This window comes from Giraffa tippelskirchi, chromosome 10 (assembly GCF_054371585.1).
Source record: "Giraffa tippelskirchi isolate mGirTip1 chromosome 10, T2T-mGirTip1v1.2.pri, whole genome shotgun sequence".
NCBI classification, from domain to species: Eukaryota; Metazoa; Chordata; class Mammalia; order Artiodactyla; family Giraffidae; genus Giraffa; species Giraffa tippelskirchi.
In genome coordinates, this window is record NC_137284.1 from 26,035,350 (window position 1) to 26,060,009 (window position 24,660).

General features: G+C 35.8%; 1 protein-coding gene across 5 annotated transcripts in view; it reads left to right on the forward strand.

Annotated features, from left to right (window-relative positions):
• Positions 1-24,660, forward strand: part of GAS2 (growth arrest specific 2) — a 168,464-nt gene that overhangs the window by 40,284 nt on the left and 103,520 nt on the right. For all 5 annotated transcript variants that reach the window (XM_081536568.1, XM_081536571.1, XM_081536570.1 and 2 more), the window contains one exon: positions 10,768-10,889. In XM_081536568.1, the coding sequence (XP_081392694.1) occupies positions 10,768-10,889 (122 nt within the window). The remainder of the gene's footprint in view (positions 1-10,767; positions 10,890-24,660) is intronic.

Genomic DNA, 24,660 nt, shown 5'->3' on the forward strand with positions numbered 1-24,660 from the left:
TTTCATTGCACTTTTATTTTTAAATACTTTTCCAAAAGGACTGTCTTTGAGAAAAATACTGCCTCATGCTAAGGCCGCCTTTTGTTTTGTTTTGTTTCTACTGTGCTGGCATAGTCATAGGATACAATTTCAACCATGCACAAAGTAGAATCATACAGTTAAAGGATCATCATATAAAACAATACTATTTCACTAGTAATTTTTCACAGAGGTCAAAATTGATTTAAGCCCTGAAAGTTCATAAAATATAAGATTTGAATATTGAATATACATAGGATTTGCATGGTGCTTTATCACTTACAGAAAGGATTTCACCAACATGATCTTATTATTGAAAGGATTCCTTCAAGGTAAGTGTTGTTATTCTCCTTTCTAGCCACTGAAATGAAAGAGTTTAAGAGAAGAGCACTGTGTGAATCGGAAATTTTAACAAGGTTTGGCGAGGTTTGAGCACACTTCAGCAAGATTTTTGTTTTTGCTCACCATGGCTCTGGATTTTTATGTTGCTTTTCATTTTTTAAGCCTTTATCCTAGAATTGGATATTTCCTTTTTCCTCATGCTTTCAACAGTTCTATGTCATCTAACCAGAGCTACTACATATAGAAATGCAGGTGGTATCCTTTGTGAGGGAGCCCAGTTAAGGGGTGAGAGGAGAAATGTAGAAGGCATCCTTAACATCCATCACTCCCCAGAAATATCCTTCACTGTGCTATGGAACTGTATCCACCAGAAGGAAGGGCCATCTTTCATTTATTCAAGGGAAAAACATTTATCTCCATTATACAGAGGAACTCAATTTAGCCTAAACAAACGGGTTTCCTCCCTCTTTTGTGTGTTCATTGACTACTGTTATATTACCATTTTATTGACTTCAAGCTGTTTTCAGATATGGGCTCTCACAAGCATGGCAGTATATAAAGTTAGGCACAGACTTCGAATAAACTGCCTGTGTTTGAACCCCTGACCTGCCAATTACTAGCAGTACAATATTGGGCAAGTTATTTAATCTCTGTGCTTCAGTTTCCTCTTTTATAAAGTGGTAATGAGAGTAGGGTTGCAGTGAGATTAAATAATTAAAATATGTACACTACTTAGAATTCAGTTCAGTTCAGTTGCTCAGTCACATCCGACTCTTTGTGACCCCATGAACTGCAGCACGCCAGGCCTCCCTGTCCATCACCTCCATCACCAACTCCTGGAGTCCACCCAAACCCATGGCCATTGAGTCGGTGATGCCATCCAACCATCTCATCCTCTGTCATCCCCTTCTCCTCCTGCCCCCAATCCTTCCCAGCATCAGGGTCTTTTCCAGTGAGCCAGCTTTTTGTATCAGGTGGCCAAAGTATTGGAGTTTCAGCTTCAACGTCAGTCCTTCCAATGAACACCCAGGACTGATCTCCTTTAGGATGGACTGGTTGGATCTCCTTGCAGTCCAAGGGACTCTCAAGAGTCTTCTCCAACACCACAGTTCAAAAGCATCAATTCTTCTGTGCTCAGCTTTCTTTATAGTCCAACTCTCACATCCATACATGACCACTGGAAAAACCATAGTCTTGACTAGACGGACCTTTGTTGGCAAAGTAATGTCTCAATAGTGCCTGACATAAACTCTATGTGTGGTGGAGTTATTCCATTTATTCAGTCTGGTGATATGATTAATTCGATTTGGTGAGTAAGTTCATTCACTTATTCAACAAATATTTGAGTATGCAGCAGCACAATGTATTATTTGAATAAAATGGACTCTGGAATCAGAATGCTTGAATTCAAATCTCATTTCCATAACTTACTAGCTTTGTGATACCAGACAAGTATCTGAATGCACTGTGCTTGGATTTTGTCATCTGTTAAATAAGTATACTACTAGTACCAACCTCAGGAGGATTGTTGTAGAGTCAACTGAGATCATCGGTTTTAGAACAGGGTCTGACATGTAGTAATCAGCTAACTATAGTAAATATTAGCTATTGTGTTTATTGTATTGCAGCAGTCTGCTGAGTACTAGAGGGTGGAGTGGTGATTAAGAATAGGCAGATTGCCTATTATAGAGCTTGGAGTAGATTGAATATGAAATTACTATTAAATAAGTGACAATGAATAATTAATTGGATTTGCTATAAACTGTATAAGATATAGGTTGTAATAAGAATGTAAAAAAAAGGCGATGGGAGTGAGGCAAATAAACAAATAAGGGCTTGGGGAAATCCTTTTTAGGGGGCTTCCCTGTTGGCTCAGACAGTAAAGAATCTGCCCGCAATGCCAGAGACCTGAGTTCGATCCCTGGGTTGGGAAGATCCCCTGGAGAAGGGAATGGCTACCCACTCTAATATTCTTGCCTGGGAGAATCCTCATGGACAGAGGAGTCTGGCAGGCTACAGTCGAGGGGGTTGCAAAGAGTCGGACATGACTGAGCTACTTTTACTTCACATATTGGAAACTGAGATCTAAAGAATAATTAATAGCTAAGCAGACAAGTCATGGGAAAGAGCCTTGATAGAGAGAATGGTATGTGTGGGATAGGAAGGAGTTTGGTGCATTGGAAGAACAGAATGAAAGCTGTGTCAATGGCATAGATCAAAGGAGGGGGGCAGGGAGATTTATGAGATTTGTTGGAGCTAGAGCATATACTGCTTTGAAGACAGGTTGAGGAGCTTATAATTTACTGCATGATCAATGATGAGTCCCTGAAATGTTCTAGGCAGGGAGAAATCATGATTAATTAGAGTACAGCCTGATTACACAGGTATGTTTCAAAGTCCCATGATTTTTCATCAGAAGCATTTTATTTGGTGAATGTGATCGTTTACAAAATAGCTTGATCAGTGTGAGCAGCCTAAGACAGCCTGAAAGAATAGAGAGTCAGTGTATGTGTAATGGAAATATCCTTGGACTAAAAGTCAGGAGACCTGGCTTCTAACTGGGAGTCAGGAGACCTGGCTTCTGGTTCTGGCTCTGGCACTTGGTAGGAAACTTGCCCAAAGTCACTCAGCTATCTTTTCTGGGCTCAGTGTCCCCAACCATAAAATGAAGGGATTGGAGTAGACGATCTCTAATGTCCATTCCAGTTCCAAAAGTCTAAGTTTCCAAGAAATCCATCTCTTAAGACCCAGTTTAAAATCATCAATAGGCATAAACAAGGAGAAACCAATTTACATAAATGAATAATCTTTCTTTTAAAGAATAAGTAGGCTAATATTTTCAATACTATCTGTTGGTAACACAAATGCAACCAATAGCTTGTGAAACTTTTTCAGGAAAAAAAAAATCTTAAAAGAATCTCAAAGTACCACCTTCTGTTAACTTGAATTTATATAAAGTAGAAAATAATAGATTTTAAGTAAATATCCTCATGGTAACTTGGAAAGTAGACCAATAGCTTGAGATTATTTAAAATGATAAAGCATTCAGAGGTAATAAAATATTTTTATTATTTTCTAGAATGGTGATAATAAGGAAGTAAGAAAAATATGTGGCTATGATACAAAATATTTTTATTACACATAATAGATACAATTAACATTCATATATCTTAGAAAGGAGCCATTAAAGCAAATTTTAAAATTATTTCTTCTAGCCTTTTTGTCACCTCAGAAATATTTGCAAATTTTATTATACAACCTTCTTTCAATTTTTAATTTTTTATCTTCTTGAAGGTTAGGGATAGTTGGTTGAAGCCTAGAGACAGAAGGTTGAAAGTAGTTTCAAAATTCATCCGATCTCCCAATAAAGTATTTGAATTTTTTGGTGAGGTAGAAATTCACATACTAAATTAAAGCTTTTAACAAGATTTTACCATTGTAGTTTGGACCTTACTTGTGGAAAGATTTCTTATTTCTTTTTACTAATACTTGACTAAAATGTAACTTTTTTCCTTCTATGTCTTTCAATAAATACTAATGATATTCTTAATTCATATTTTTTTGTTCCTACATATCAAGTGTTCATTAAAAGATGGAGTTTCTTAAAGAACACTCATTTTGCATTCGGGTTTTTGAGTGGATAAAAATTATTTGCTAGAGAAGAAAGTTGTTTCACTGATTCATAGACCAATATTAAAATTTATGCCATAAAGTAACAATAGCAAATTTGCTATAGCTAATTTTTAGACTAAAATTTGGACTTCCTTGGTGATGCAGTGGTAAAAGAATCTGCCTGTTAATGCAGGAGACACAGGTTTGATCCCTTGGTTGGGAAGATCCCCTGGAGTAGGAAATGGCAACCCACTCTAGTATTCTTGCCTGGAAAATTCCACAGAGGAGCCGAGTGGGCTACTGTCCATGGGGTAGCAAAGAGTCAGACACAACTAAGCATACACACATGGCAATGGGAGACTACAAATTTTATATTATGATATAAACCTGTCTTATGATAAATAGTGAAGATGAATAAATTGTCATAATAGTTAGGATTTGTTTATGGGGTAGCATACCAGCCTGATTCATGAGAAAATCACCAGGTGATGTTTACTGACTATTCCTATATCTTTGTAGTCCAAGTATGGTTTCTAATAGCTGGCACTGTGGAATTTTATGACCAATATTTAGAAAAGACAGCAAAAGAAACCTGAAGCAAAAGAATCTTGCCTCTAAAACATTTATCTGGCCATTGTCCCTTGCTATATATTAAATATATACATTTCATTTTTATTTTAGGCTTTCTGTTTTTTTTTTGTTCATGATTTGTTAATTAACTATATCCTCCGGACATATTTGAACATCAAATGATTATACAAATAAACTTTGGGGAAAAACTTGTCACTTTGAATAAGCAGTATGTTATTAAATTAACAGTCCCAGATTATAGCAACTACTTATCTTTTAAATAGATGAGACGCATTCTATGTATTTCATGATGTGGGGGCTTAGGCTTCCCTAGTGACTCAGTGGTAAACAATCTGCCTGCAACGCAGGAGACGCAGGAGGCACGGGTTTGATCCCTGGGTGGGGAAGATACCCTTGAGGAGGGCATGGCGACCCACTCCAGTATTCTTGCCAGAAAATCTCATGGACAGAGGAGGCTGGCGGGCTGTGAGTAGGATGCAACTGAAGTGACTGAGCGTGCATGAACACATCATTGTTGATGGTCTACTGAAGACTGTTGTTGACTTAACTTTGAAATAAATATACTAACATAAATGTTCTCAAATTATTTATTTAATTTGTATTTCTTTAATCATTTGAAAATGATGGTCTACCTTTATCTTCAATTATTTGTTTAATAACACCACATGAGTCACATGGGAGTATACTTTTGAGAGAAGATTGTAGGTGTTAAACATCACAGAAATTGATATTGTTCTTAAGGATTCTATATTGTTAGAATATAGGCATATATGTTTGGATATATGCAGGGACTTTGAGTAAATCAAAAGATACATTACAAATCAAGTTAAGCTGAATTGATTTTACTTATAATTAGAAATGCATTATGACAGTTGATGTTATAGTGATTTCCCCTTTCTTAGACTTTCCTACACGCACATAAAAGAAAATTCTGTTGTTATGTGCTTACTGTGATCAATATATTGGGCTGGCCAACAAGTTTGTTTGTGTTTTTCTGTACCATCTTATGGAAAAACCTGAATGAACTTTTTGGCCAGTGTATTTTAATTTTTTTTTTCATTTATTTCTAAAAATCCCATTTTTAGCATTAAAAAGTTAAGCACCTATTTAGTGGAGTTGCTACTGTCTGACAATGTAGGAACAGCTCTCTTTTCTTTTTTTGCAAAGCCATTTTACTAAGTACTTATCCTGCAGAGAGCTCATGTTCTTGATGTAGTCAATAAAAATTCCTTAGGAAAGGTGGTGTCTTATGCTAGTTCAGAAGTTTAAAGAATCAAGTTTATGTTCACAAGTTGACACCTTTCGGAGCAGTTACTCCCTAAGCCTTTTCACCCAACTTTTCCAATGCAAGCGACTGTCTTTTCTGGATACAAGTGAGGGGTAGACTCTGAATCTGTATGGAGCAGGTGCTGATCTAGGCTTTCTGGGTATAATCAATCATTTCCTATCTTACAACCTTTACATTTCAGTCTCAGAACACTAATTTGTGTTAAGATAGCAGACAAGTTGCTTTGAGTTCTCTAACTGGAGAAGTAGACCATGATTGAGAGGTGCAGTAGAGACTGGAGTAGAATTTGATCATATCTGGATCATCCTTAAGATAAAATATACCGGTTTTCATATGCAGTGAATCAGGCTACATATCAGAGGATGCATGTGTTTGCTTCAGTCGTGTCCGACTCTTTGTGACCCTGTGAACTGTAGCCTATCGGGCTTCTCTGTCCATAGGATACTCTAGTCAAGAATACTGGAGGGTTGCTATTTCCTACTCCAGGGGATCTACCCAACCCGAGACGGAACCTGCGTCTCTCATGTCCCCCTGCACTGGCAGTTGGGTTCTTTACCACTAGTGGCACATAAAAAGCCCTTCCATATCAGAGCATGCCTAAATGGTATTCTCCATCATTCACCAATCTGAAAGGTGGACTGCTCTTCATTTCTTGGCACCACTATCTTCAACCCCACTCTGTCTTGTTTTTTTCTGAGGGAGTTTCTAGAGAGAAAGATTCTGTGAAGTTTTCTACAAAGAAAAGGACAACTGCATTAGAGAGAATGCACTATTATAGGAAATACTCATTTGTATATTTAGCAAATATTTATTTAACTAACCAAACATGGTGGTTAAGAACATAGACTCCATAACTAGACTTCTTGGGTTAAAGAGCCAGATTCAGTGTGTGAGCTTAAGCAAGTTATTTAATCTAAATACATCAATTTCATCATCTGTAAAATGGATACAATATAAACACTCTGTAGTTTTGTGAGATTAAAAACCAGAATGCATGAAAAGTGCTTGACATATAGTGAGAACTCAAATGTTAAATATCATTATTAGATGCTGTCGTATTTTAGGAAACTGCTAACTTACTAGGAAAACATTCTTTCCTAGCAAAATAAAAGATGAAAGTGATAATCTTTAGGGAAATGATGGCTAGCACACATTTCTGGGAGAAATAACATTTTTATGTACAAGTATGTGTGCTGATTTTAGTTACCTGACCAAATATTTCAGGTAGATGATTATTTAATATCATTGTGCCCTCATATTTTAAGAGGAAGTGACTGATCACAATATTTAACCAACCTCCCTGATCTCTGTCTACTGGCATGCTGTTGGTTATGACTTTACTGATGGTGTGAAGATCAAAGTCCAGAATTATGAACCCAGAAAGTAAAGATATTTCTTCTAGGCTTGGCTATTTTGGGTTAACCTTCAAGTCAATAATATAGACAGCCCAGTATGGGCTGGTACTCCACCATGATTTAATTGTATCTATTCATTACCCCTTCTTTCCCTAAGTATACAACAAAACAAAACATTAGCCAGCCATGTAGCTGGCTGATGTCTCAAGCCAGCTACACAATTTATAGTAAAGATCTGGTTGTGCCTAACAGAGATTTAATTTTGTATAGCTTTCACTTGAGAAATTATAATTAGTAATTCGTAGTCTATTCTGTTGGATTTGTTGTGATTAAATTCATCCAACTTTATATTCTGTTTTTAATATATTTTTGGTAATATTAATGCAAAAATATGATAATATATCATCCCATATAAGGATTATAATTGATTTTTTAAAATTATACACTATATTTAAAATATATATTTTATGATTCTTAATTGTTGGATGGAAAATATGTTATATGTGAAGGTTTAAAAAAATTCTCTGCTTGCATTTTTCCTTCATTTGAGTCATACATTTCAACTATAAAGTATGTAATAGTGTCTGCTTTAGCCAAAAAAAAATGTCCCACCTTTTGGAGCTATAAAATATACGGAATTGAAAGCTGGCACCTAATATATTTTTCATTAGGTACAGATGTTCAATGTAAAATTCCTCAAATATTCATGAAAAGCAGGATAACAAAAATTTTTTTTAGGTAAAATTCAGAAAAAGTAAAAATCATACCTTTTGCTAAATTACTAATGACTTTTTAATGAATGTCATTTTTCTTTTTATGACTTAGAAGTTCTTTTAAATTTACTGTACCCTTGTCACTTAACATTATAATAGAATCTTTAAGTTTAGGTAAAGTTTACCTTTTTTTACCTTGACATATTAAAAAATATTTCTAATATTTATTTTTTATGCTTGTTTGTAAAAAAACTTTCTTATTATTGTTAGAAAATGCAACCCAATATGGTGAATATATAATAAAAATTCAATTATGCTGGCTTTTTGTATCTTGAGACTACTACTTTAATTCCTTAATTGAGTTGAACGCATACAATTTTGAAATAGTTATAGTTCTGTATAGACTATCTCTGTGGTGAGTACTTAGAACTACTGATGTTTTGCCACCTGCAGAAATCATTATCCTAACTGAGGGCTAAAATGTGAACTATCCAGTAGGGAAAAAAGAACATAAAAAAGGTAATTCTTTTTCCTCTTTCACCTGCCCTTCCCCCCCAAACTATAAAAAAATTCATTTAAAACAGATGTTTCTTAAAGACCAAGTAAATTAGATATTGCGAGTTTAACTTTAAGCCAGTAGTTTATCTCTTGTTCCAGTTGGTTTATATTTATCTTAAGTGTTCTCAGAATTGAGCTACATACATTTTTCTCAAGATAAAATGTAATCCTATGACTCTCTGTGTAAAATTTTAAAATACCTCCTTTTTATTTTTTTGCTTTAACTTAACTACTTTTCACAAAAATAATACCCAACATTTTCTCAGAATTTTACAAGTTTTTTTCTTCATTTGTTAATTCACATGCCCACTGAACAAATTTCCTAGGTTCATTCTATGTAAGTAACATTCTGCTTACGTCTCTAGGAACACACATGCAAAATGATATAGACCTCAAAAGGTTTTTAATGTACTGATGATGACAGGAACTTTATGCAGAACATATCAGCCATAAAGGAAGTTTGATGAGTGTCAGACTGAGTGATACTCATGAGTATGAACATATAGAAAGGTGATCAACTGTATGCTCGGAGAATTTCTCTGGATTTCTGATTAAAAGTAGAATTTGGCTAGGCAGATAAAAGATGAGGGGGTGTTGCAGGCAGAGGCCATGCCTAGAACAAAGGCATCAGAGTGGAAATGGCAAGGTCTACTAATGGACCTGGGAAGGCAGGGTGCAGACCAGGAGCAAGGTGTAAGGAAGTTCAGATAGCAAGGTGGACTATCAGCATATGAGAAGACTTAGTATACTAGATTAAAGTGTATATGTTTTATCTTTTAGGTAGAAGAGAAGATTAGGGACCATGCTACAAAGACAAAGATTGACTCAGTGAAGGTTATGTTTAGCAATATTAACTTTGGTGGTGATTATAATATGTTCTGGAGGCAGAAGTTGAGGATATGAAGACTAGTCATTGCTCTTGTTGATAGAGTTTAGGTATCAGATTATGAATTTTTTATTAAGATTATGGTTCTATAAACAGAAGGAAGCATGTATTCTGAGAATTACAAAACTAGGAAAAGGAAAGCGCTTTGGGAAGGGAGTTTTGAGGAACATATAAGAAAGAAATTAATGATTTTATAGAGCTGAGGGGATGAAGCAATCAGGAGAGATAAAGCATACAGTTTCTTCGGGGGGTTGACAAAAATGTACTAACATTGACTGTGATGGTAATTGTACAATTCTGTGAATATATTAAAATTCATTGAATTATGTACTTTAAATGTGTGAATTGTAAGATATGTGAATCATATCCCAATACAGCTGTTACAAAGTGAAAGAAAAACAGAAGAAAGAAAATATACTTTGGGAGCATGTAAGAAAGAAGAAAAATAACTTCTACCCATTGAAATGTCAGGGATGGATAACTGTGAATCATGTTCATAACAGTGGTAATTGAAGCTATGGATGTTTGCGAGGAGAGGCAAAAAAACAGAGATATGAACCTAATAATTCTATGCTTCAAGCACTGGGTCAGAAAGGGGAGGAATGGTTAGAAGGATAGTGTTTTCTTATAGAGAGTTTATTACTTGTACTAACTTTACCTGCATTATTGTGTCGACTTAAAAAATGGACAAAGTGAGGGTTGTGAGTTAAGTTTTATTTGGGACAAAATGAGGACTGCTGTGGAGAAGACAGCACCTCACATAGCTCTGAGAGACTGCTCCAAAGAGGCAGGGAGGAAAGGTCAGTACATATGTGATTTTGGTGAAAGGGAAATACATGCAATCAAGTACATATTTTTCCAGAAGGTTTCTGATAGTCTCATGAAACTTTTTGCTAGTCATGAGAAACAGTGGCCACTGTGAAGGATTTTAGTGTTTTTCTAGATATGAGGGAGCTTCCCTGGTGGCTCAGAGGGTAAACTATCTGCCTGCAATGCGGGAGACATGGGTTTGTTCCCTGGGTCAGGAAGATCCCCTGGAGAAGGAAATGGCAACCCACTCCAGTATTCTTGCCTGGAGAATCCCATGGATGGAGGAACCTGGTAGGCTACAGTCCACAGGGTCGCAAAGAGTTGGACATGACTGAATGACTTCACTTTCCTTTCCTAGATATGAGGAGATAAAAGAATTGGACTCATAAACAGATCAAATTGAGACCAAAGGAAAACATAAAATTTCAAAGAAGCCTTTTTTTTTTTTTTCCCAGTGATCTCCTATCCCAGATATGTAACTCAGCTGGAAATGGAATTTTGGTGATTAAAACTGCATCAAATATGTTGGCATGAATGTCACATTTGGGTTGGGGAATGATTGTGCTTTTATAACACGTCTTTTTGTTATTGCAGGGAAGGAAATTACGGCAGAGACTTTTATGGAGAAGTTGGATAATGGTGCCTTGCTCTGTCAACTTGCAGAAACTGTGCAGGAGAAATTCAAAGAGAGCATGGACACTACCAAGCCCACCAAGGTAAAAGATCCCAAGGCAAAATTACTCACTGTCAGATGGCAGATTGCATTTTTAATAGCTTATAAATTGAGTTTAATTGGAAGATTTTGTTGTGAATGGATGCATTAATTCCTCTATTAACAACAAAACATGGAGGGTGCTTTCTAATTAGGTAACATGTTATTTGCACTCTAATTACAGATGATCCTTTTGGTTAAGTTTAATTAAATAAAAGGTTATAGAAATTTATGGCATTAATAGGAAACAAATACTGTATATAAACTGGTTGAATCTGATATATTGATTTAAAATGTAGCAGAGAAATAACATGTCATCAGGCAGTGAACAAAATCTGGCTAAGGAAGACATACTGAATAGGTCTTTGTTTCCAAATAGAATTATTATGGCTGTATATTGGAAGAAAATATCTGGAATATGTAATTTTTTACTCTTTTTAAGTAAGCAGTAGATTAAACTGAGTAGCTGTGGACAAATTATTTTCTTTCTGACTGTTCAGATTTCTTTTCTGCACATTGTTCTAATACTTTCCCTAGCTATTATAAGCACATAATAAAAGTGTGGTGTTAGATTTTTTTGAAGGGAACAATGTAGATGAAACTTTTCTTAATTTTACACAGAGAAGGAAAAGAGGTAAGAAAAAATGAGGTTAAAATAATATTAAGACAGCTTAAAAGAGAAAGAAAAAAACTTTCTGCAACTCCGGCAAAAGAAAAAGAAATGCTGATTATGTAAAGTTTCTGTATAATTACTGAACTAAAAATCTAAAGAAAAGATCAAGCTCCCTGAATCAGTATATTTCTTTTTATAGCACTGTAGTTAGTTTGGGGATAAATTTTTCTTTAGTTTTTTATATCACTGTGTAAAGCATTACATAATATACAAAGCCCCTCCTTTTTTTTTTTTTTTTTCATCTTAAAAACAGCTCTATGAAAGTGTTACTTAGTTCAGTGGCTCCCAAACCTTGCTGGGCCAAGGAATCACCAGATCTTTAAAAAACTATGGGGCCTGGCTCCTTTACCTGAACATTCCGATTTAATCCATATGGAGAGGATCTGGAGGTTGGGGTATCTAAACAACTCTGCAGGTGATTCTGATATGCAGCAAAGTTTGGGAACCACTGAGTTCATTTTTCTGCATTTAGATGCAGATTAGATGATTTGTGAAAGATCACCCAGCTAGTAAATGATGGAGCAAGAACTTGGCATAGAGGTCCTCTTTCCAAATCAAGTGCTCTTTCATTTTGGTTCTCTGTGCATAGCTTAGACATGAAGAAATTGCTTATGAAAATACAAATTTAATGTTAGAACTGTTAGGACACCTATTTTTCTCTGTGGCTTCCATTGTAATGTAAGTGGCCTCTACTTCTGTTCACTAATGAGAAAACATGATGCCTAGTAGGACAATGTGTATAGACAATTCACTCTAAAATAATTAACAGAGGAAAAAAAAGTGTTGTGGGCAGACTTGTTTGAAAGCATAACCTTAGTATTGTCTAGATCCTGCAACCTCTATTTGTATTATTTATTGTTGAGAAAAGAAAGTTCATTGTCTCCATATTAAGACTTGAACTCTTCCGATTAACAAAGAGTAAACAAGGTACGGTTTTCTGGTTTTATTTTGTAAACTTCTGCTTTTTAAAACAGAAACTAAGATCCCTGAATAGAATTATAAGACTGTCAAGTGTAAGATAGCCCCCACAGCGTTACTCTATTGCACAAAGGCTTTGATATTGAACAGATTTTGCTTGGGTTCTAGTTTTATTATTTATTGAGTGGGTGTGTCTGAGCCTTGGCTACGTTATCTGTAAAATAGGATTAAAAAGCATGTATCTGTGCCTCCCAGAAAGTATAACAGTAAAAAGCTCATGATCAATGTTACCTCTCTTCCCCATTTGAGAGAGTTAAAAGATCCTGATGAGAATTTTAGATTAACTAGAGAAAATCAGAAGAAAAAGTATTTTGTGAAAGTTTAGAATTAGCATGTAGCTGTTATATCCAAATATATGTATATTTGCCCCAAATCTCCATAAAAATATGTAATACTGAGGATAGCTAGAGGTCAAGAGTTTGCTAGCTATTTCCTTTGAAACATTTATTTCAAATTATATTATTTTTATAATAAAACTATAAAACATAAAAAGAAACAAAGGAAATTTTCCTTTCAAAGTGAGTAAAACTGCAACAAGATTTTATTAAACAACTTGAAGTACTTTCTTGACCATAAGTCATTTGTTTAAGTCAATAAAAAACTCAAGTGTATTTTGATTGTGATAAACATATTTTAGCATAAAAGCTCAACCATCATAATTAAACAAGTGTAAACCTTTAAAAACCCATTATGACCTAACTTTCAATGCATAGAAAGTCAAATTCACTCTGAGTTAGAAGTTAACACAATTGCTTTTGACTGAATTGCCTTCTGTGCCCTTGGCAAAATTCATATATTTCACAACTTACTTCCAAAGCAGCTTAAATCAAAATAGCATGTGCTTTATTTTATGAAAAATGCAAAGACAGCTAGTTTTTCTTTTTTTGAGTTTTACGAGAAATTTTCCAAAAGATGAAAAGCCAAATGGCTAATATCTTCATAGCTATTATTGTTCATAAATATAATTTTGTCACAATTCATGGTTTTTCAATCCATCTTTGTCTATAAACAGATATAGTTGTTATATGAGATTCTACAACATTTTGTTGTTATTAAATCTAAATTTAAACCAGAATAGACTTATTAAAACCCAGGTAGTTGAGTTTAAATTGACTGTTTCCCTTAGGAAAAAAAGGAGACTTTCAAATTGAAGGTTACAATATTAAGGTCACAATATTAAGTTTGTTTACGTGTGTAAGTAATTATTTTCCACCTTGGCATTTTGAAATTTAAGAACAACTGTGGAAAAGATAGATGAGCTGACCAATTACTTTGCTGAATTAGTGAAACTATTATGTTTAGGAAGATGTTAAAACAGAATTACTTTTAAAAAAATCAATAACAATTTTGATTCTGTCTAAAGTCACATTGTAGGAAGTCCTTAGTAATTTTTTTATAGCAGCTTAAATCTCATGTTCTTATTCTCATAGTAATATTTTTACTTTTCCTGATTGATAGTTAATTTGGGAATTTTACAGCTGTGTAAACACATTAGAGTGAGTAAGTTATGTCTGGTATGTGTGAAGCATGTCTGTGTTAAGAGTGATTTAAACACTATTAATATTTGCAAGTAAATTGAATAAATAGGTTAGACAGTTTACTTATTTAATATTTTAGTTATAAATGCATGACTCATAGCCAATTCTGACTTAATAAAACACCCTGAATGAAAATAAATTATATCCTATGACTCTTTCCAAGCATCAGTGGATCAATTTAAAAATTAGCCACTCTATGTTTTTAGCTTTAAGTAGTTAATCTTAGCCTTTGGGTTTTCTCATTTTGCATGGGAGCAATGCAGAGATTTCACAAAATTAGGCAGTAGTTGGGTAGAAGCATTTGAGTCCAGTGGGCTGCAAGTGAATGTATAATTTGGTTTTGATTAGTTTATATATACCATAATCTGATCAAATCATTATAAAAATAAATTTTAATAATCCAAGAGCTGAGGAACTTTAACAGCAAAAATTTGAACAGAATTAACTTTCCAATATCCTACTGAGATGTGAAAACCAAAACCAGTGATAAGTCCAAGGTTAGGTTTTATGCCTTTTGACCCTTAGTTGCCTGACTCAACCTGGCATCTCCAATCAAAACATAATAATCATTACATCAATATATGAACTTTCATGTCCTGGTCTAAAGAGTTCAATTGCAAGATCCCCTTCTTATGGTATATTGACTGTTTTTCTTCCCAGTCATGACTTGCTGATTTGTGTACATGATTCTCTGAGCCACTGGGGGCATTGACATGGTGCAAAAATACTCAAAAGATTCAACCTCTCTTTTTCTCCTAACATTCCTTTCTGTTTGTCTCATTTATCTTAAGAGACTCTACCCTAGACATCAGAGTTTCCCTAGGTTCAGAGCTTCCTTTGACTTCAAAGAGCCCTGGGTGGTTAGATCAGGTTTGAAGTACATGAAGGGAAAAAGAAAAAAAAAAAAAAAAAAAAAGAAGAAGTTCTGTTAAGTGGTAAATGCTGCATTATGCTCCAAGGAAGGAACTGAGCATTCAGCATCTAAATGTGGAATCCAGCCCTTGTTTACGGCAAAGGGGAAAGAACATCCTAGTCAGATTGAATACCCATACCCAGAGTCCATTTGCCCATCAAGAATACCTGGTTCTCTGAGCCGTGAGATCACAGTACCTCAGGGTGTTGTATCATCCAGGAATTAAATACAACATAAATATTAGAGTTTTTCCCCTCAAAAATCAATAGCACATTTTGTTGAGAGACTATCTTATCAAGATTGAATTCAGAGAAGTTGAGAAATTTGTGTGTATGGCTGATGACTCTGACAGAACAGGAAAGTTTGGTAGAAGTGATAAAAGGTTTTTGAAAAGAAAACTTCAGCTGTGATTATTCCACAGGAGTCTGTATCTAGCTATGCAACTAAAATAACTGAATATGTCTTAGGAAATCCATGATTCTGCAATGCCAATATATTGCCAGTATTAAACCAACAGAGTAAATCACGACAAAGTGAAGTGAAGTCGCTCAGTCGTGTCTGACTTTTTGCGACCCCATGGACTGTAGCCTACCAGGCTTCTCTGTCCACGGGATTTTCCAGGGAAGAATACTGGAGTGGGTTGCCATTTCCTTCTCCAGGAGACCTTCCCGACCCAGGGATCGAACCCAGGTCTCCCGGGTTGTAGGCAGACACTTGACCGTCTGAGCCACCAGGGAAGTCCTAAATCATGACAAGAAGGAGGAAATATAGGTAAAATGATACGGAAATAAATGATTTTTGATGGGTTATTTTGCTGCCTGGGTTTGAGAATAAAAAAATAGGAAAGTCAGTAATAAAGTCAAATTCCTTGGACCTAAAGGAAATAAATATAAATATCTTCAAATTTTAAATAAAGTCAATTATTTCCTATTACAAAGTTAAATTCTCTTGTCCTTATTTCTCTGAGTCCCTGAACACTGGACAAATTTTCATCTCCAGCTTAGGGATAATGAAACGTCTTGCTTAAAGTTTTTATCTTTGTGAGTTTTTTTCTGTTCTATACCTTCTTACAGTGCATGCGTGCTTAGTTGCTCAGTCATGTCCGGCTCTCTGCGACGCTATAGACTCTAGCCTGCCAGGCTTCTCTATTTATAGGGTTTTCCAGGCAAAAAGTGATACTCCTGAATGGGGCTTATGTGCTAGAGCATAAATGTTGGTGTATAACATGGAATGATATGAAAACGTTCCTGACATTTTTTCACCTATTGTCAACTAGGCATAGGGGACTTGTGGATTTATATGTGCAGACTGAGGGGAAAAAGTAGCGTGAAAAGGTGGGTAGGATAGGAAGTGAATAATGCTTATGGAATTTACCTGGATCTTCAGGCCTGATTGAACGAATCCCATAGGTGACACTTTTACTCCATGGTAGAGTATTGCTGGGTACAACTGAAAATATGGCCAAGTTGATTATCTGGCACTAAGTTCATTATAAATCATTCAAGTTTCATTGGCATTAGTATCCTAAAACTGAGATTCAACCTCCATAAGACAACCATGAAAGTGAAAGTGAAAGTGAAGTCGCTCAGTCGTGTCCGACTCTTTGCGACCCCATGGACTGTAGCCTACCAGGCTCCTCCGTCCATGGGATTCTCCAGGCAAGAATACTGGAGTGGGTTGCCATTTCCTTCTCCAGGGAAGACAACCATAGCTAGCTAGGAACTCTTGCATGATGTCCTTTACAAACAAGGCAATTTTCCTACATTGTCTACACTACTGGCCCCAGAAACTTTTCTTCATTGGCAAAACTCCCTTTCTGGATACTCATGGAATTTATCTTACACCCGATAGAATGAATATATTTTATGAAGTCATCTAGTTTTCCTCCTTTTCCTGCTCTTCAATATCAAATCAGTAAAATATCATGATAGCAGAAGAGTTTGATATCTTGTGGGATGTTGAAATCCTCATGGTCCCTATAGGTTATGTCACAGAGCTGAAGCTGATGTGCAAGATAGTAAGTGCTCTGTTATTTTTGTCAAGTATATGTAAACTGCTTCTGGAGTTTTCTATTTGTCAGGATTAAGAAAATTACATTTTCCGTACCAATAGATGCATGCCAAGTACCAGAATATTTATTCGTATATTTCAGTGAAAAGACCACATCTGGAACAACTACATCTGGATAGTAGTATGAATTCCTGAATTTTTTTCAAATTGTGATATCTTAATTGGTCCTTCTATCAAATATGAATTTATTCCCCATCTCAGGGAATAAAAATTCTGAAAACTGCTAAGGATACCTATACCAAATACACATTCAGGAAAAATAAAATAAAATAAAATTAACCACTGATGTGTTCAAAGGCAAAATAGTCATAGTGTAACATGGACTTAGGTCTGGTACCTGTCTGTCTCCTGATCCCCACAAGGCATATCTGTTTCCCTAAAGCATAGTAAACAGTTGAAGTCACTTTGATTATTCAGTTGAGTTCAGTTCAGTCGCTCAGTCATGTCCGACTCTTTGCAACCCCATGAATTGCAGCAAGCCAGGCCTCTCTGTCCATCGCCAACTCCCGGAGTCTACCCAAACCCATGTCCATCGAGTCGGTGATGCCATCCAACCATCTCATCCTCTGTCGTCCCCTTCTCCTCCTGCCCCCAATCCTACCCAGCATTAGGGTCTTTTCCAATGAGTCAACTCTTTGCATGAGGTGGCCAAAGTATTGGAGTTTCAGCTTCAACATCAGTCCTTCCAATGAACACCCAGGATTGATCTCCTTTAGGATGGATTGACTGGATCTCCTTGCAGTCCAAGGGACTCTCAAGAGTCTTCTCCAACACCACAGTTCAAAAGCATCAATTCTGCGGCGCTCAGTTTTTTTCAACGTCCAACTCTCACATCCATACATGACCACTGGATATTAGAAGGAAGCTTTACAGTAAAGGCTTGAGATCGGCATTCCTTTCATTCACTGGGCTCTCGTCTGTTAGAGCACCTGCACCATATTATGATATTTAGCTATTGTCTTGTCTTGTTCTTTCTTTATTCCTTTATTCTACTCTAAGATCCTCAAAAACATGGTTTGTGTTTTATTCATATATGGGTCCATCATAATAACTGACATATAGGTGCTCAGTTGACATGTTTTGGATGAATAAATAAGTGAATGAGTGAATCAATGGACTAATGCAGACATTTGCTTGTAGATCCAGATGTTATTATGAGGTGATTTTTAACCCTTAAGACTTCAGTTCTTATCAAGTTGGAAATTCCTTCCTCTGCTGGGTTTGCTTAGCTCAAAAGTCTTTAACCTATTAATACAAAATCATATGGAACAAAATTGACTTTCTAAGGAATGGACAGAGCAGGAGACTGGAGAATTTTAGGGTGGTGCAGTGGAAGAACAAGTGTTTGAGGACATTAAAAGTGCTGACAAGAGGTGGTCTGAAGCAATAGACCATGGAGACTAAACTAGTTAGCAAGGGAATGTTGGAGGAGGTTGGTTATTTAGTTAATTGTAGGTGTTATTATATATTCACATGTCATGTTTATTATTTGAGTTCAGAGCATTAGCTACAACTAAAAATGATGATACAATGAACATATTAATATCCAAATGTTTTATTCACTTTAAGGATTTTATTTCAATACCTGTTTATAATGTTTTCCATAGTTCCTGAAAAATAAAATAAAGATGGTATGAGTGATAACCACTAGTTTTATGAGTTTGCTCACCATTGAGTATTAGGAGGAAGAATAATTGTAGGGCCTTTCATGTAATAGGTTCTCAAGAGATATTTTTGACCTGAAATGAAGTATTGTTACAGCAATTAAGGATTGTGTTTTTTAATCACAGAAGAAGCCATAAAGATGAAATTGCCATGTTTATTTCTTATTTTTCTTTGCATCTTTTTCTCAATAGCTGCCCCTCTAGTCCAATAAAACAGTTGGTGAGTGAAATGGGAATATAAGAACTATTGTTTCCTCTCAGCCTTTAATTAGCTGTCTACCAAAACACTATTTAACAACCAAGGTAAAAGTAAAGTTTCTGCAAAACTGTAAGAGGGAATCAGAGAATTTCAGTGCTCATGAATAATAAGCAATAAATATTGCTATTGGCTTTCCAAAGTTGTGTTATTTTATTCATCAATAGGTAACTCAGAAAGATAAAAATGGTCATAAAGTGTAGCAAGTTCACATATTATCAGCCTTTAATAATATAGAATATTATAAACTATAAATATGTCATAATAATTGAGTCCTACTTATATATGTCATTTTAAAATTTGATAGATAATTGGTGAGTTTATGTTACGAACAGGAGATGATAGTATTCATTTGTATATTTATGTATATATGTGTTGTTGATGAGAAAGAGTATGGCATAAAGATAGACCCAAGAAATTTACTTTCAAGGAATATAGTCTACTCAAGGAATTTACTCTCTGTTAGGGAGAATATAAAGGGCTTCCCAGGTGGCACGAGTGACAAAGAACCCGCCTGCCAATGCAGGAAACATAAAGAGATGGGTTTGATCCCTGACTCTGGAAGATCCCCTGGAGGAAGGTATGGCAACCCACTTCCATAGCCTTGCCTGGGAAATCTCATGGACAGAGGAATCCGCCAGGCTGCAGTCCGTGGGGCTGCAAAGAGTCAGACGCTACTGAAGTGACCTAGCATGCATGCAGGGAGAATATATGTATGTATGTGGTAGTAGGTAGATTTTCAGATCAAGTAAAAAATAATTTATTATTGTTATGTTTACCTTCTTTCTTACTTACCTAGACCAGTAGGTGCTGACCTTTTTGTATGAACAAAAACAAGTCATTTTTTCCCAAGTTCTACTGTTTTCTTTTACATTGGAGTTTACATCTGATGAGCTTTTTGTGCTAAGAGATGTTAGAGAGGGTGTTTTTAGCCCCATTGTAAAACTTGACAGAATTCCCACAATCCAAAATGAGGGGGAGAAGAAGAAAGGCCAGGTAAATTTGCCAAGTTTCAGAGGTTACAAGTTTATGTGGATCTGCTGATAAAGGCCTCTCCTTCAAATCTTTTTGGAAAACTGTTTCAAAAGTTCCAAGTGTAAGATAGTATTTAGTAGTGTGAATGAGGGTCGCATTAAAGATATGTGAAGCATAAGACAAAAAATAAAGCATGATGAATTGAAATTCCAGAAAACATGAAAAAAAATTAAAACAAATTCTGCATTAAAAGAAGGAAGCTCACACTCACACACACATACAAGCATAGACATACACATTTTTTCATCTGTATCAGAGCACCAACAGAATGTTGCCCCCTGAGCATAAAAGCAAACCTGATCAAATTTTTCCACGATGATATCATCTCTTCCACTTACATGCTCACATCCTGCATTTTAACCGCATTCAGGCACATGGGCAAGACAAAATTGTAAAAAATAGTGTAAGTGGGGAACTATTTTCATGATATTTGATAGCACTCATTGTGGTCACTGCTGTTTCAAAGCACTGTGGATATAGAATATTGTGTCAAGAAAAGTCACTCTCACCATATGGAAAGTAGAAAATTAATTAATTTAAAATGAGCTGTTACTAAATGCTTTGGAGAAATTCAGGTCATTTAAACAAATCAATAATGATTATGCATGCCATTTATTAATGGAGAACATTCCCAGATTTTATAATAAGAACATTTTTAAGGGGCTGAAAATCAGGGGAAAAGGGTTTCTTTTTAATTTAAACACGTCTGGAGATTGCTAGGTGATTTAAAATGTAAGTACTCACTATATTAACGTGTGTGTGGTCCAAGAGAGGTGGTACTGGTACATTACAGCCTAATGGCATAATGTTTTTTAGATGAGGTAACTGGGTTTACAGTATATAGAGCTTTTCAAATGTATCTTAAGCTTTTAGGGGCTGACTACATGAATACCTTTTATTGTCTCACTTAGTAGTTTGAAAATGCATTACATATCATGCATGAAGCTGTCTAGTATGTATTCAATGTTTATATTACTTTGCTAGTCATGTCTAATTTCACACCAGCATAGGCTGCTTGTCCAATGAATAGCTTGCTAGCACCACTGCTCCATATAAGAAATAAGTAGCAATTTGTGTATACATTTATATATGTATAATTATATACATATAAACTATATTATAAATTATAAAAGAGGAACGATACTGCATGTTGTTCCATGTTGTCATATTTGCTTTATTGTTTAAAGACTGAAAAGTAAATGTCTGACCTTTTTTCCTCAGATTAGATGAATTCTCTGTGACAGGATAATGAAGCAAGCATTTGTTAAATTCTTACTCTGGGCCAGTCAAGTTTGCTTTTTACATGGATTAAATCATCAGAGAGTTTAAAACTTAAGTTACATCATTTCAACTTGTACCTCAAAATTCTCCAGTGGCACGTTGACATACTTGGAGTAAAAGCTGAAATATTTCTAACAGTCTGTAAGGCACTATGTGCTCCATTCCCCAGCTATCTATCTGATATAATTCCCTATGACTTTCCCCTCACCAGACTTTGCTGCAGTCGTACGAGCTTCCTTGCTGTTCTTTGGTACTATCCACCACAGGGCCTTTGTACTTACTGTTCTGTCTTCTTAGGGTTGTCCTTCCTCACATGTGTGTATGACTCACTCCTCACCCCCTTCACATCTCTGTTCAGATGTCATCTCTGGCTGACACCTCACCACTATACAAAGTACCTTTTAAGGTTGTGCTGCTAGAGTTTTCACCAAATAGACAGTTATTGAACGGTAACTATGTTTAAGATGCTCATAACTAAAAAGGAAAACAGTAAAGCATTACTCTCACCTCTCAAAGGGCTTACAGTCTAGTTATGAAAATAAAATATGAATGTATAAAAGTGCAGGTATCAATGGTAAGTACTCAATAAGTGGTGTGTATCAGTGGTTCTCAAACTTTGTATCACCATATATGGCATTGATGAAACTTGATCAATTACTCAGTAAACATTTATTGAACACCTAAAATATGCAGGACAAGGTAACTTGTGGGGTGGCAGGGAAGGGAGAAAAACTTGAAGCTAATAATTAAGCCAGCAGTGAATTATAGCTTTGTTATGTCTAAGTATGGGAAAGTCCAAGTACATGAGCAAGTAAGAAGAGCTAATGTAGTCTTGTAGAAATACTTCTCTATTATTCTGTAATAGGAATGGGCATTAGTCAGGCCCATTGTTAGTCAGTGAATGTTTCAAGTATAGAAAACAGCACATATGAAAGCCCTTGAATGTCAAAGAATGACTTTGAGGAACTAAAGGTAAATGAATGTAGGGATACTAGAACTTAATAGTAGCGCATCAAGAGATGAGACCAGAGCTAAGTTTTGTTGGATGTTGGCCTCTATTTTAAGAACAAAACTATACCATTTCACTGTTTTAAGCAGGACCATGATCAAGTATTTAAAAAGATAACATTAGCAGTGTGAAGAATGGATTAGAAAAGGTGAAAATGGGACCAGGGACCCACTTAGAAAGTTATTGACCGTTTAGCCCAGGATGGTAGCAGAAATACTGGAAAGAAGTAGATGGTTTTGGTGGGCTTGGCAGGATGTGGTGATGAATTAGACAGAATAGGTAAGGCAGACCGGTTCAGGATTTCATAGATAAAGAAATGGAAGATAGTGTTTTATTTTACAATTGAAAAGGCAGGGGAAGAGTTGAGTTGAGGGAAGATCATGGGTTCCTACATAATGTGCAGTATGCTCCCATGGGTACCCAGGAAGCACTGTGGGCTCTCTGCCATACCGCACCTTTCATTTCTGCTCAAGAAAAATATAAGCAAAAGAGTAAGAGGGGGACTCTAGCATTAATCTTGAATATACCTTAATTGCCATAGTCCTTAAAAGATATTGTTATAAACCATTAGATCAGTAGTTTTGTTTTTTTTTTTTTTAAATCACAAACATCTGTAGATTTAACTCTTAAATTGAAACACATCATTATACACTGGCATCTACTGATACAGATAGGCGATTCTATAGGGGTTCAGGTAACAAGTCAATTTGTCAGAGTGCTCAGGAAATTTCCATGGAAGCAGTGAAATTTGAATCTCCCAGACCTAGTGTTAATAGATGGACAGAGAGAAAAGGCAAATACAAAGTAACTTTGTGGTTAATGAGCCAAATATTGAAGTTGGAAAGATATAAGCATATTCTAGGAGAAGTGAACACTTGATTGATGTGAAGAGTTCATGAAGAGAATTTGGCACATGGACTGATTAAGCTGATGAGCCTCAAAGCTACAAGGCTTAAGCATTTGAATCATTTGCAGACAGTGAGCTGGAGAGTGAAAGCATTAAATTTAGAAAAGTTGATATGATTATGTTCAGATTTTGTTAGAAGGATTGGAGGTTAAAGATAGGAAGAATATTTTGTGAACTTTCTTCCTTTGTTCATACATAAAATATTAAAGTATTTAGAGTAAGAGCATCAATACTAGATCACACAGAGCGGGATATCTGAAACAGCAGTGAGCTGGATTAATGACTTATTTGCCACAGTAAAAAGGGATGAGAGATGAATCAAAGCAATACTGTGCTTTTTGAGATTTGAAAAACTACGATGATGTGGGGACAAAACTAACAGAAGGAAGTTCTGTTTGGGAGAGAAATATAATTTGATAGCTATCTTGGATGGTAAGATATACAAGTAGAAATGAGGAATATTTTTGAGACATGTCTATATGTTTTAGTGATCATTAAAACCCCCAACAGTTCACTGAAGCCACAGGCTGAATTTTATATCATTTTTTTAAAAACTTCCCTTTGTTTCCATTTTCTAACAAGCATATATTTATACCTTACTACATGTCAAGCATTTCAAGAACTTTTCATGTAAACTCATATGTCCGTCACAGCAACCCTATGATGTCAGCACTATCATTAACGCCATTTCACATAAAGTGAAGTTGGTTTGCATACCTGAAGTTACATAAGTAGCAAATCAAGATTCAAGATTCAAATCCAGGCACCTGGCTCCAAAGTTTGTGCTTGTAACCATTCCGTTCTGTTGCCCTTTGCTGGACAAATTCTTTGCTTACACTCAGACTCGTGTTATCCAACAAATTTTCCATAAGCACTATTTGATAGATGCTGAGGATAAGATGGTGAACAAAACTGTACACTGTTCCCTTCCTCCTGGACTAAACCATCTGGTGGGAGACAGTTGCTCATCAGTTAATCTCACATGGGGATATAGCAGCAAGAGCACTTGAATATTGTGGATTTTAAGCAATTATAAAGCAGAATAGAGGGGTGGTGTTTTGGAGTAACTGATCCATCACGGGGGATTGGGAGGTAATTGGACAGAGATGTAGAAAGGGCAGAGAACAGTTCTGTGTAAGGGCTGTGTGGTTGGAGGGAGAATGGGGAGGATGGGAAGGTGGGAACAGAAGCTAGTGTGGCTATGGAAGAGTGAAGGACCATGGAAGCCACTATGGACCATGGAAGCCACTATGGACCATGGAAGCCTAAGGAAGGCTATAGAAGCCACTGTGGAAGCCACTTTTCCATAGTGTGGCTATGGAAGAGTGAAGGACTATGGTCCTAAGGTCAGTAGGTAGAAGCCAGGCTAATACAAACTGTGGAAGCCATATTATAAGGAGCTCTCTGTCTTTATAAGTGGGCTTCCTTGGTGGCTCAGACAGTAAAGATGC